The 14005-nt window shown below is 37.4% G+C and overlaps 1 protein-coding gene across 2 annotated transcripts in view; it reads right to left on the reverse strand.

Moving 5' to 3' along the window:
* Window positions 1–1718: 1718 nt before the first annotated feature.
* Window positions 1719–14005, reverse strand: part of DKK2 (dickkopf WNT signaling pathway inhibitor 2) — a 107421-nt gene continuing 95134 nt past the window's right edge. For both annotated transcript variants that reach the window (XM_082463009.1, XM_082463010.1), the window contains exons 2-4: window positions 8253–8403; window positions 6940–7095; window positions 1719–4328 (exon numbers count right to left, since the gene is read on the reverse strand). In XM_082463009.1, the coding sequence (XP_082319135.1) occupies window positions 4078–4328; window positions 6940–7095; window positions 8253–8403 (558 nt within the window). In that variant the 3' untranslated portion in view covers window positions 1719–4077. The remainder of the gene's footprint in view (window positions 4329–6939; window positions 7096–8252; window positions 8404–14005) is intronic.

Raw genomic sequence — 14005 nt, forward strand, 5'->3', positions numbered from 1 at the left:
GGAGTTTTTAATGGAAGAGGATTTATATTCAAAAGTGTGGCATGTCTGTTTTGTCAGAATTTTATGATGGAAGTGCTTTTATACATTTTAATATCAGATACGTATGTGTTATGTAATCTCACTACAGGACCTCTGATTGACTGTACTGGATAATATGATGGACATAATTTTGATGGCAAAAAGAAAGAGGAGGTTGTTGGGTTTTTTTGTTTGTTTTTTTTTTTTTTCAGTCCTGAGTGTAGTGTGATCCTAGGGTTGACTGAATTAGTGAACTATTTTCATCCATTTTATAATTTTCTAGGGATAAAATCTCAATTGCTTGCCACTGGTCCTGAGAGGATCCATAAGTAAGGAGTGTTGGCATTGGGGAAATGACCTTATCACGTACTACCCTAGTAGATAGCTTCTCAGATTTTGGTTAAAACCCATATCTTCACCATAGACAAAGGGTTATGTACAATTGATTAAGAATATAAAGATCTGGGGAATAATATGGGGAGAGGGTCTTCTTTTCTAATCCTTCATATTAGTTTAATGTGGAGTGTATAATAATCTTTGTCTCAACTTCATCCCTCACTCACTCCTTTCATGTGGTATGAATTATACAGTTTTAGAGAATTTAAAATGAGATTCTTGGATGAGAAATGCATAGTTCTGTCCTTTCTCTACTCTTCGTCTTTGGCACTAACTTCCAGAAGAAAGTGTATCATTCTGTTGTGCCCATCCAGATTGTAGGTTTTACAGGGGCAGTTCCAACAGGTAGAACTGATGTTGTCTAGTATTGCCTGAGAAGGGGCACAGAATCTGTCTCTTTCTGGTGTCCTCTTGCCCACAGATACATGCCACACTTTCCAATATTAACTTTATCAGCCATAGGGTAATCTGTCATCTGCCTTTCTTTCTTAACCTTTTTCTCAAATGGTCTGAATTTGGGGAAGGAGAAGGGTGTAATGGATTGTTTCCCCTCCTCAAATCCTGAGGCTATGATAGGGTATTTTGTTTCTTGGCTAAAAAAGGAAATCAGGACAATTCGTCACTTCTCAGAGCATCTCACTGAGCTCAGTGGAAAAGAAAAATATCACCGATATGATCATTACAATCTAAAAATACACTGTAGCTTGGAAATATAAATGTTCTCAATTTGAAGAAATGGATAACTATTTAATAATATACTAAGTGACTAATTAGAATAATGTGGGGAATTATTTCACCAGTGCTTGAGATGTCTTCAACCAGGACCTCTAGCTATGGGACTGTTTTAGTGTCATTAAGCTGCCATAGCTGTACTCAGTCCATTCCACTATGTCACAAAATGTTTATTTTCCACATTTCCAGCCCATTAACATCTCTAATACAACATGGACTCTTGCAACCACTCCTGGTCTCATAATTGGTGAATAATGTTTGTGAAACACTCCTGACTTCTTTGTATTCAGGAAGCAGAGGAAAGACCTTCCTAGGAAGTAGATTTTAGGTCACGCAGGGCCAGTCTATAGCTATATAGGGATAAAGATATTTTGTATTTTCTTTGTGCCATAGAGGAATGAACCAATACCCTAAGCATGTTGGCATCTCTATTGTGGGAAATTTTAAACTGGAGAGAAGATTATAGGAAATATGGTAGGTGACTTCAAGTGTTTTAAAGAGGTTTGTGGAGAGTTTGTCTTCTAAAATGTTCCAGAAGGCAAAGTAAGAATAAATGGGTGGTAAGCACAAGCTGGAATACTTTAGTTTAATGAAAAAAGAACTTTCAAACAAACAATTACAGCTTTCCTGCCAGGAAATAAGCACCTTCAGTAATAGTAAAACTGCCTTGGATCATCTCATGGTGATGTCATCCAAAGGATTTCAACTAAGACTGCAACATCAGACCCAGTCCACTTGAACTCAGAGAATCTATGATTCTGTAAAAGTTTTTCCCATAAGCAAAACACAAGGAAGTTTGAATTCCACTTTTGGAGGAGAAAAATTTAATATATTTTATCTTATTATACATTTCCCCTAAATTACAAAGTCAATAGCTGCAAATATATTCTGCTACAGAGCTTTCTGTAAGAAATATCTCTATAAGAAAATACATCTCATTAACATTTCCTGTAAATAAATTACTTCAAATAATAATTTTTGAAGGGATGTACATAAGGAAAAAAAATGCAGAAACCAGATTGCTATATAAGAAATGTTTGACTAAAATGTTCCATTTTCATGTTGCCAAGCTTATAGAAACCTGCTTGTGTACAGACTTTGGTTCTTGGATAGATTAGCTAATAAGTTTTAACAGACATGTGGGGAAAATGTAAATCTTAATCATACTTGTAAATGTATGTGGGAAGCTGAAATTCTTAATAGACATGCAGGCTCAGGTTGAGTTTCTACTGGGAGAACTTGAATGTGAGACTGCAACTGGGATTTAAGTAAAAGAAAATTAAGGAGTGACTTAAGGTCTATAGAAGAAAAGGTCAAAAGTAACAACTATAAGATAACTTTTTTGCTTTATGCTCTAGACATAATATTTAGAACTGAGTAACGTAAAAAAGTAATAAAATGGATTCAAAGAATTTAGAACCTGTGGTTTCTATAGATTAGCAAAATGTACATTTTACAAGTTATTCCATTTATAGTTTTTTAATCTCAATGACTGCAGAAAGCAGAAACTGTATCTTTGGCAAAGAAACAGCTGTTGCAGAGAGAGGCTGGTGCAGAAAAAAATCAGATGGTGCCAGCCAGTTAGAAAGAAGCTTACCGAGGGCAATGGAAGCTTACTATCCTACCTGTCTTGGAGTCCATTTAATGAGACCTCCTCATATTAAGATTATTTTAGGACCTCAAAAATAGAAAATAAATATTTTGAGGTCAAGTAGTTAACTCACGCTGAACTCATCTGCGTAGTAAATACTGTGATAGCAAATCCCATGGAAAACTTCCATTTAGGTTGTGCAGCCTTGGGCTTCAAATATGAAAAGTGAGTTTGTGCTTCAGACATACGATCTATGTGTTGCCAAAACCTGGACACTTGACAACGTTTTCCCTATTTATTTCCTTGCTGTGCTTCAGTGCAGGACACATGTAGCTCGTCTCTTTTATCAGCTTTACCCTACTATACTGCAGAGTATGTAAAGAATAAATGTCCAATTCTATCAAAAATAGGGAATGCCAAAGCTTTAAAATATGTGATCTAGTAACTTTTATTTTGGGCATCTTAAAACTTTTACAATCTGAAAATTCTGCTCGGTGCTATTCACAAATAACGTGTATAATATAGAGAATAAAATGGGTAGGAATCACATACAATCAAGAGAGATGCAATTTAGATCCTTTATAATCTGAATGGGTTATTTTTGTCTTATTATACTGGTTCTTATTAATTATAAGTGAAATTAAAGTTTTGAAAAATGTAAATAAGCAGTCTGAGGAAAAACGAGTTTGTTTTTTTCTGAAGGACTAGACAAAAGACCTGTGATTATTTTGATATTATTTGGAAAATATCGACTGCTTTTTTTCTTATCTATCTACGAAGGTCTTTAATTGAGTGGTAAGAAGTAGTGCTCCAAATTAAAAGGTGATTCTGTGTTGCAAATTAACTCTGCTCCACGCTTTCGTTTCCTATTTAACAACCCCTCTTTTCATGTTTTAGAGTCTATTGTATGCCAGGATATATGGGGAGTATTTTGTTGTTAAAGTAAAGTATAACTTTAAAGAGAAATATGGCTTTCAGGTTATTTTTATAGGCAATCAATCAATCACCAATGGGAAGGAAACTGATCCTCTAGCACAACCTAAACTGCTGGAAAGTCACATGGTATTCGTCAGTAATTTCACTTTTTTTTTTTTTTTTTGAGTCATAGCATTTTCACAAATGTATACATTATTTACATAAACAAGGTGCATGGTGGAAACACACTGATTGTACCACACTTGTCACCCTTTCTAATCTGCTCCATTTTCTTTCTCTTTCTGTGATCTATCATCTATCTTGTGACACTCCTCATTTTAGCCCTTCTGAAATCGCCATGCTATAATGTATTAAATACACAGATTCACAGTCTGCTAGTGATGCTTTTCCTCCCTCAGAGGTGGTCATATTTTCTGGCACACGTGGAGTCTGGCTTTGGAGGAGTAGGTGGCATCTTTCCATACTTTACAAGACAGGCCTTTTGCGCAGTCACACCGCTGGAAGATTTCCAGCCCGTGAGAGCCCTTCTTGCGCTGCTTGGTACAGACTTCTCCCTGACGGAGCACCGGTTTGCAGATTTTGGTCCAGAAGTGACGAGCACAGCAAAACCCTTCAGTGCAGTCTGATGATCGTAGACAGGGGTCTCCTTCATGCCCTACGGAGAGGATGACCAAAAGATTTTACCATGACGCTTTAGAAAAAAATCCTCTCTTTACTTTGGCATGGTGGGTGTGCTTTTAGATATTTCTCTGTTCTTTTTTTGTTTACTAGGTGAGTGAAAATAAGTAAACAGAATTGCTTCCAAATTAATTAATTTGGTACCTTCTTGGAAAGAGTAAACAAACTCTGATTCAAGGAGAAGGCTGTAATTGTCTGGGACTCCTAAAGACCATGTATCAGTTAAAATCTAGCCAGGAACACAGAATCTCTGAGTATTCAAAAGAGAAGATATTTAATTTTATTTATTTATTTATTTATTTATTTATGGCTGTGTTGGGTCTTCGTTTCTGTCTGAGGGCTTTCTCCAGTTGTGGCAAGTGGGGGCCACTCTTCATCACGGTGCGCGGGCCTCTCATTATCGCAGCCTCTCTTGTTGCGGAGCACAGGCTCCAGACGCGCAGGCTCAGTAATTGTGGCTCACGGGCCTAGTTGCTCCGCGGCATGTGGGATCTTCCCAGACCAGGGCTCGAACCCGTGTCCCCTGCATTGGCAGGCAGATTCTCAACCACTGTGCCACCAGGGAAGCCCCCAAAAGAGAAGATATTTAATGCAGAGAACTGGTCACACAGGTAGTGAGTGGCAGGGCTAAGAAGTCCCAGAGGATGGTGAAGCAACACAACAGGAAGCCACTACCACATTTAGTCTGGAGGATCCAAAGGAGCCGGTGGTATCTGAGTGGGGCAAGGGCAGGAACTGGAATTCCAACAGGCCCACCTGGCAGGAGCTGAGGCCCCAACGAGGTACAGCTCTGCCAGAAACACTACCTGAGGCGGAGAGAATCTGTTGGCTTTTCCCTTCCTCTACCTCTCAGTCTCACCACAGCCAAACCCATGTGGTCAGAAGCCATCTGACGGGGAGCCCAGGAAATGAAGTCTATAAAAAGCTGAGATACAGAGTGGAGCAGAGCAAGGGCAGATAGCCCCAGGGTCAACCAAGAACCCATCATAAAAATGACGTAGGAGCACAAATCTGGGTATTTAATTCAGAAAAACAATCAAGTCAGCAAAGAACACCCACACGTCACAGCTGGGTTGATGTGTAATCTTTATAAAAAAGTACTAGTCAACAAGCTTCTTTGTGACCTGCCAGACTGTAAATACTTTAAACTATTTAGGCCATGTGATCTGTGTCACAGCTCCTCATCCTGCTGTTGTATCATAAAAACCAGCACAGATAATGCCTAAGTGAATGGGCAAGTCTGTGTTACAATAAAAGATTATTTACAAAAATGGCGGCAGGACAGACTTGGCTCACAGGCCATAATGTGCCAAGCCTGTTCTAAAAGGTTAGCTGTCGTCCCAGATGTCACCAGCTCCACTGTGTGATGTGGATGCAGCTCACTAGCTGAGCTGTGTAAGATTCATCACTGGCTGCCATCAGAAAACTCCACATGTAATTAGATAAAAGCAATAAATTTGAAACTGTACTGTGACATAGATATCTGTCAGAATAAAAGAAGGATACTCACGTACTAACAAATGCATGTGAATTTGGTGGACTAGAAATAGGAGATGTGGGTAAAGCACTTAGGCCTTCAGGGAGTGTAGACAAGGGATAACTGAAGAGGAATTGTCAGTCTCTTTAGCCCTATTGATTTGACCATTAGTATTCCAGGTTGGACTAATAGGTCAGATATTCTCTAGGATACTAGCTCTGCAGAAGGTGAAAATGTGGGGAAATGGTTTTGCGGTCAAGTAAACCAGGGAAATACAATGTTTAAAAAAGTTAACCAGTTTTCCTCATTGCTGGACTTCAGTATATCAATGTTTATTATAAAGTCCCAGAAATGGGGAGGTACCTTATTACAAAACTCTTGAACACAGGGCTCTTTCATTCACAGAACGTCTTGAAAGAATAGTGCTCCACAGAATACACTTGCAAAAACTTCCTTTAAAAATATACGTATTTCAAAACAAAAAAATATAGGTATTTCTATTTTTCAAAATTTTACTATTAGTAACTGGGTTCAATAATTTCATACTTTTAAATTTTACTATTAGTGATTAGGCTTCCCAAATATTTTGACACAAGGAAGGGCATTTTATGGGCATATGTAATCTCAATTATTTTTGGTAAATTGGTTTATGCACAGTATATTATCTGGTTGTTAAGTGAAATACAATTTTTGAATCTGCAAAGATGAGAAAAAGACTCTAAATCTTAGTGATTTAATCATATGGCCGCAAACATTTTCCCATTTATTTTTTGGAATGCTTTATGCTTGAATATGGAAGAGAAATGCTTGTATAAAAGATGTATTCTAAACATCCTGTAAAAAGGCAGGACCGTTTAGAAAATGGCATGGTTAATTGGGGGTACTGCAAGTCTTGTAATATGTATTTTCTAACAATTTAAGATCTCTAAGAAACCTCTAGCATCCTCAAAATTAAGAATTAAGAAATTCAGTTAAAATCTTGCTATTAAAGTAACTTCCCAATATTTTTTTTCAAATTGCACACAAAACCAATGGAATTAATTATCGATATTTTTCTTTTACTTCATTATAAAACAAGAAAAAGTAAACATAGAGCTACAGATATCCCTACCTTTTATATGTGACATCTTAGTGTGTGTTCTTCCTAGATTCTGCCATCCCAAGTCGTGGTTTGAGTAGTGACCGTGGTTTCCATCTCTGTGCCGAGTGCCGTCCAGAGCTGGGATGTGAGCAGTTAAGATGCTCTCAGTGACGGGGATACAGATGCCTGGAGATGGTCAGGTAATCAGTTAGACTTATTCAGTTCTCTAAAGTGTGATTCTTAACCAAGTATTCTCCTGATGTGAGGTATGAAGCCATTTATCTATCATCTATCTATTCATTTATTTACATACTTGTCCAGACTGAGAATTGAATAGTTTGGTCCTGAGCCAGGCTTTCTTGATTTGAATCTTGCCACCCTCAAGACCAAGTGACCTTGGGCAAAAATAAGGATGAAAACAGAATTCATTTCACTAAATTACTGTGAATACATGTGAAGTGCTTAGAATAGTGACATAGTAAAGTATTAAATTATGATTGGCTCTTAATACCTTAAAATTGTCTAATCAGACATCTGATCAGAAAAAGATCAAGGTTCCTTTTTCAGTCAACAGTATAATCCTTGTCTACACTGTAAACGCCTCTAATGGTGTGAGGTCTTCTTGCCTTCACCTCTTCTTGTCCAGGGCACTTCCAATAGGACTGTGCCCAGAGGCCAGGAATAAGTATATGAGCCTGATTATGTTGTTTTGCATGACTAAGTGTATGTTTCTGATCACCTTCTGCAATTATTTAATGGTTTTACCATGTGTTGTTGGTGGTTCTTCATTTTATCATTAATGCTGAACTGTCTGCCTCTAAGCTCATTGAGATTGGGTGAAGGCCAGGGAATAGACTCCTGTGTCTCCTTTGGGAGGAACCAATCACTCCATCAGCATTTGTGCATGCCACGGGGTAGGGCCTTCAAAAGAGGACACCTTGAGTATAAGAGTAAAAGTATGAAACTAGTATGGAAATGGAAAACAGATTCACAAGTGTATTGCTAAATCATAGCATGTTCCTTTCTTTGGTTCCTTTGCACATATTTGCTTAAGTGTTCAGTGGAATAGAACATCTAGCTATTTATATGCAGCATTTCAATACGGCAAATCCTAGATCAGCATAGATTATAAATTATAGGAGACGATCAGAGCCCAGGAAAACTAAGATTTGAGAGGGAATCCAGGTAATCTTATACATATCTAAACCCTGATCCCATTCCTGCCAATTTTGAAAGGCTCCTTACATTTCAGGAGTCTGACTAAGGGGAAGGCAGCCTAACTTGGTAGCCAGGCCTCCTACATGAAAGGAAAGAGGCCCGTCAACACTGAGCGAGACCTTTACCATTGTTGCAGCGGGTGCCAGGACAACACATGCCATCTCTATGGCAGCGCTTCTTTTTCCTCCGACACACCATGCAGGCCGAAGATCCTTGGTGGGGACTGTGGCAGTACCTCCCAACTTCACATTCCTTATCACTGCTACAAGGGTAGGCCTGTCGTGAAGTGGAACAACACCACCAAAAGCAAAGATTAGATCTTGTAACAACAAGTTACTGCACCAAATCATGATGGAAAATCAATCACAATATATCCCTCCTCAAAGGAAATATACCATTGCAATAATGTGCTCAGCAGAGATACTACGTAGTAACAGTTACTTAATTGAGGACTTTATAAATATTTACTGTTGATGGTGACGAAGATAAAGTTGACACTATTCATATATTTTCATTGACACAAATTAGGGGTTAGGATTTAGACTTTATGTTGATTAGAAGAGCCCTAAAGAGTGACTCTGGGAGCTCAAAACCAGTTCTAAATGTTATATTGCCACTATTTAAGGTGTAAATGAAACAGCCTAGCCACTCCGTTTTTTATCCACTAAACTAGGATGAGGAGAAGGTTAAATAAAGCAACAAGGGGCTGTGGTAGCAGCTAAAACACATCTCCTGCCCAATTATGGAACAGATAGAGGAGCAAAGAGGGGAGATGCTTCTAAGAAGAGTTGGAAGCAATGAACCTTGTGGCACAGAGAAATCAAGGAGCAGCATCTTCATTCCAAACTCAGTGGTGAGCAGCAGCAGAGCTCTGAGTGGTCAGAGACGCTGAACTCCAATTACTGATACAGCAGCATGTTCTCAGGAAACAAGAAAGCAGGCTCTTAACATGCAAAAACAGCCCTATGGTTTACTGTACCTTCAACTTATACAGAAAGGACTTCTGTTCCTACATTTCTCTACCAAGTTGTATGTTCAGAAGGCTACTTAAGCAGTGTCATATATTATCTCAAAAAAAAAGAATATATATATATATATATATAAACACACACTCCAGTTATATACTCCTTGTCTCTTGCAAGTTACTGGAACACTTAAAATGTCCCTGTTTTCAGAGACTGAGAGTTGAGAAACTGAAATATCACACCACACATCAAACTTACAGTACTCACATTTTGAGGCATGTTGATAGGGAAAATTATTTGTAAGTCCTTTTTTTTTTTTTTTTTGTAGTTCATTTTATTCCCTGCTTTTCAGAGTAATGCATTTTTTTAAAATTGAAAAATACAAAAATATAAAGAAGCTATGTAGTTGTTTTTAAGCAAGCATAAATGATATGACTATAAAACTATGGGATAAAATTTTTGTGACGCTAAAATAAGTAGTGTGGTTTGAGCGCTTCACTTTTGAAGTGAGGCTTGATGACCTCACCCCTGCATGCATTGCTTATTCCTTCCCCCCTCTCTCGTTCTCTCTCACTCTGTTCCGTCGCCTTTTCTCCCTGTGCCCTTCTCCTGCATACGTGTGTATGCATTCTGCCCCCTGTGTTTTCCATTTAGATCTGTTCATCTTAGAAAGAGGAAATAAATACGAAGTTGATATGTGACTCTGAAAACCTTACATTGTTGTTCTATGAAAAAAAATACACTTTTAGCATCATTACAATTTACTGTTTACCCTCAGAAGAGAATAGAAAATAGAAAAACCTCTAACTTCAAACTGAAAGTGCTTTTGAAAAATTGCACAGTGGCAATGTTTGACGCCCACATTATAACTGGAGCCAGATAAAGCTATAAAATTAATTTGAATACTATTGTCCCATTTTATAACTCCATCATTAGACTTAAGAGAGACTCTGAATGAGGTTGAATTCAGAGTATTAGGCCATTTTCAAGAGTCTAAGACAGATGAAAACAAAACAAATGTCACTTCCCGACTTGCTACACTCTCCCCCCTGAGCGGTTTACTGCCTTCATATTTAAACCCATTAATTTTAACTGAAATACAATTCACATGTTTCTGATTCATTTACATTTATTTCACCAATTTGTTTTGCAAGAAACATCTGATGTCTCACAAGTTTCTTTTCCTTCCTCAAAAATAGGACATGTTCTTTCAATGGAAGTAAACACATGCCACCTAAAACATCATGTGCAATTCAACTCAAACAATGACTCTTCAAGGGATTCTGAATATAGAATAATACTTGATTCCATTCCTAAAAAATAGCCTGTATGGTAGAAGCAAGTTGTTTGCTAAAAGTAGCAGTTCATTTATGCAGAAAATTGTGGAAGGCACATCATAGTCTTCCCGTTCTCAGTTGGTGGGAAATGGAAAATACTTGAGATGGAAAATATTTGATGCTATTACAAAAAGTAATATGCACAGTAGTACTTTGTGAATGGGATCACAGTAAAATTCTCACCAATTTTTAGAGGGAAGAGAGAAAAAATATCAGTTACTTTTATTATGTTCCAATATATCTTTTAATTGGCTTGAAATATAAATGATATAGGCAGAAAAAGTATGCAGGATTTTTTTTTAAATTGAAGGTTATTGTTAATGTGAACTTGTCCTTGGAATGGAATCCCAGAACATAATATTAAAAGGAGTGCTATGACAAAAAAAAATAAATTTTAATAACTGAAATGAAAGGTTATATTACACAGCTTCTAGTATGCTTATGGAACTCCTGGCTCCAAAAAACAGCCTTTATATATGAATAAAATCAAGAATGGATGAGAAAAATTGATTGAAACAAGTTTAGGGAAAGCAAGTGATATTTCAGAAACATCTGAAATCAGTGTTCCCCCAGGATGGATCTAGTCAGCCATAAAGTTTCCCTTGGTGTAACCATTAGCAAGAGAATACAGAACAGGAGAAGATGTGATTCTGACCCATTAATACCAATTCTCATGTTTTCAGCCTAATGCATTATTTTTTAGTAAAGAGTTTTCAACTCAAGTATGAGGCTCTGCAGCTTGCTATTGGGTTTTTCCTACGTTAACCCTTTTAACATGTCTGGAAATGGTATCATATTAGGCGAGGGAGGGAGATTGGGAGAGAGACAGAGACAGAGATAGAGACGGGAAAAAAGCACATAGTTAAAGTAGTTATGGAGAATCCTGAAGAAGTGACCTGTGGCAATTAACAGACCACTGAAGGGAATTATATACATTAATAAAAGTGTCATTAAAAAGCTTTCCCACAGAAAAATACTTTCCCTTTACTTTGGCCTCCAAAGGTCCCATTTAATGATGATTTTTACATTTGAGTACCTTAGTCTAAGTTTCCATTTAACAAAAATAATAATATGCTTCCCTGGTACTTATTTTATAAATGAATAAGACTGATTTTCTTAACCTGCTATGGAAATTATTTATTAATAGTTAATTTTTATGGTTCTTCATTTACTTGAGTTTAGGAACAATGACAGTCTGTGTGGAAGACTGGAAATCAAGTGAAAGAATTAGGGAGAGACTTTATACATGCCTATCCTGTACTAAAAGTTCCAAAACTGAATCAGAAATTTGGTTGCCTGAGCATCCAGGAATACTCGCCTTCATGCAGAATCATTCATGACTTAGCTTTAGTCACACTTAGGGGATAAGTTCATTTGCGATATCTAATAATAGCAGATGATGGGCCATAAATTAAGAAAACATGAGAGCTGTCCATGATCAGGCCAAAAAACAGAGAAGTTTTGCCCAACCCCCTTTCTAGGCTAAAAATACAGTGGTTCCCATAAATAGCAGTGCTAGTTATCATTACCACCATGACACGGACTAAAATAAGAGTGAACACACTGGACACAGCTTGAAAATAAGTCTGTCAGAAGTAAGCATTTCTTTTTTAGTATAAAGGATATTTTTGCTAATCTAGAACCTTTATTTATTACAGTTTTAACAATGAAGTGAAGAGAGGTTAAGTAACTTCTGCAGATAAATCACACGTGCTCAGCGGCAGAACACTTGGGGATCAGAGCCCTGCCCTGGCTTTTAGGCCTCATTGTAAGGTGTCGTGACTGAGAGCATTTAATAATGACTATTAATGCACACATAGAAAAGGTGTTTGAGTGGTGACCTATGTGCTGAATTTAGAGATCAGGAAAATAAACTTGGCCACTTCTCTTTCTAGAAGCCTCCAAATACCAACAGCATGTCCTGCTGCAGCTGTTGGAAAAAACAGAATACTGGCGGAAAACACAAGACTGTAAACAACATCTTCTCATTCCATTTTTGTGACAACAGTTTTATGTCCACTTAAACTCAGTGTAATCAGAGTTATAAGCAGAATCCCATCATGCAAATAATGATAAATAATATTCTAGTGAACAAAATAAAATGTTACTGCATCTTATTTAAACTAATTGAGCCTTTTTTTTTTTTTTCAATTATTCTTAAAACTGCAGGGAGAAAAGGCCTGTTAAATCAAGACTTAGATTTAGGGCTGAATTTATTCTTATTTTCCAATTACTGCCCATCCCTTAGAACCCCCCAGTGCAACAGTGAAGTGATTATGAAATGAGAAAAAGTGTTTCAGGTATCTCAGCAGCACTGACTATTCAATAGACCTTTGGCCACAGCTATAACCTTAGTTTAACTCCCAAGCTTTCAAAACAATGACATGTTCCTGTTTAATGATGGGGGGAATGAAGAAGAGAGAAACAACATAAAGTGTTCATGTCGGCTACCCACTCATTTGGATTCTTGCAAGACTGTCTTAGTTTTGTTGTTGTTGTTGTTTTAATTGGGACAATCCTTTGTCCCCTGTAAGCACTGTTTGTAACAATCTCGGAAGTTTTCTGGAGCCAGAAAAACGTCATCAGCTGGGCAGGCAGAAGAAAGCCTGCAGGGGGACAACCCAGCTGTGGGAATGAAAAACATTTGAGGCAAGTGGATAGAGGGAGGTAGCAGCAAAGGGCTGGGGATTGGAACATGTCTGGGGTCTTAAAGAGAGCACAGCAAAGGGTTAGCAATTACATTTGGGAAACCAGATCACACTGGTGTCCTCTAGGTTCTTAAAGATTAATTTCCCTTGTCATGACATTCCACATGATAGATCTGTATTTCAGTGAGCATGCAAAATACGCTATCCTTTAAGGTGGTCATTTCAAACTCAAACCCTAACATTGCAACTGCAGGAGGTGCAGGGAAATATAACTCAATCTGGCTAATGTGCAGTTGTACACTTCATGCCAAAGGCTATGCAATTTGATCTTTTCCTTTGTCCACAATTACCTCTAGGGGATAGGGGTTTACTAGATGCATCTTTGAGGATTCCTGAACCTAAGGCCAGGAGAATTGAGCTATATTAAATTTGAGAGGAAATCTTCAGATATTTCATGGTGTTCTGGATCTGTGCCATAGGTTCTTAGGGTGGCTGCTTGGGTATTCATTCAGTATTCAATAATTATTTATTCAGCTTTTATTTATTGAACACCAGCTATGATCCAGAGACTAACAACTATGTTCTATGATCTACAAATGTTTTGCCTGCATTACCCCTAAACTAATTTTAAAAAAACATGTATCATCGCATTTGACACGTAAAATGTTTCCGTATAAGTTTAAGTTTGTTTTATTAATATGATATATAACATTACACATTTTATAAGGTGAAGTTCACAGTAATTTGTCATGATTCAATAAAATATTGATCAGCGCAGCCTGATCCTAAATGCATCCTGATCCTAAAATAAATCACAACATATTTACCAATAGATATTCTTCCTTGAACAAGTTAGTCTTAGAAGACATTCAGTTAAATTTTAAAACGCACAAGTCATAACAGCTATTTTGAATGTTCTATATCCAGA

This window comes from Balaenoptera physalus, assembly GCF_965194825.1.
Source record: "Balaenoptera physalus genome assembly, chromosome: 5".
In the NCBI taxonomy this organism is placed as follows: Eukaryota; Metazoa; Chordata; class Mammalia; order Artiodactyla; family Balaenopteridae; genus Balaenoptera; species Balaenoptera physalus.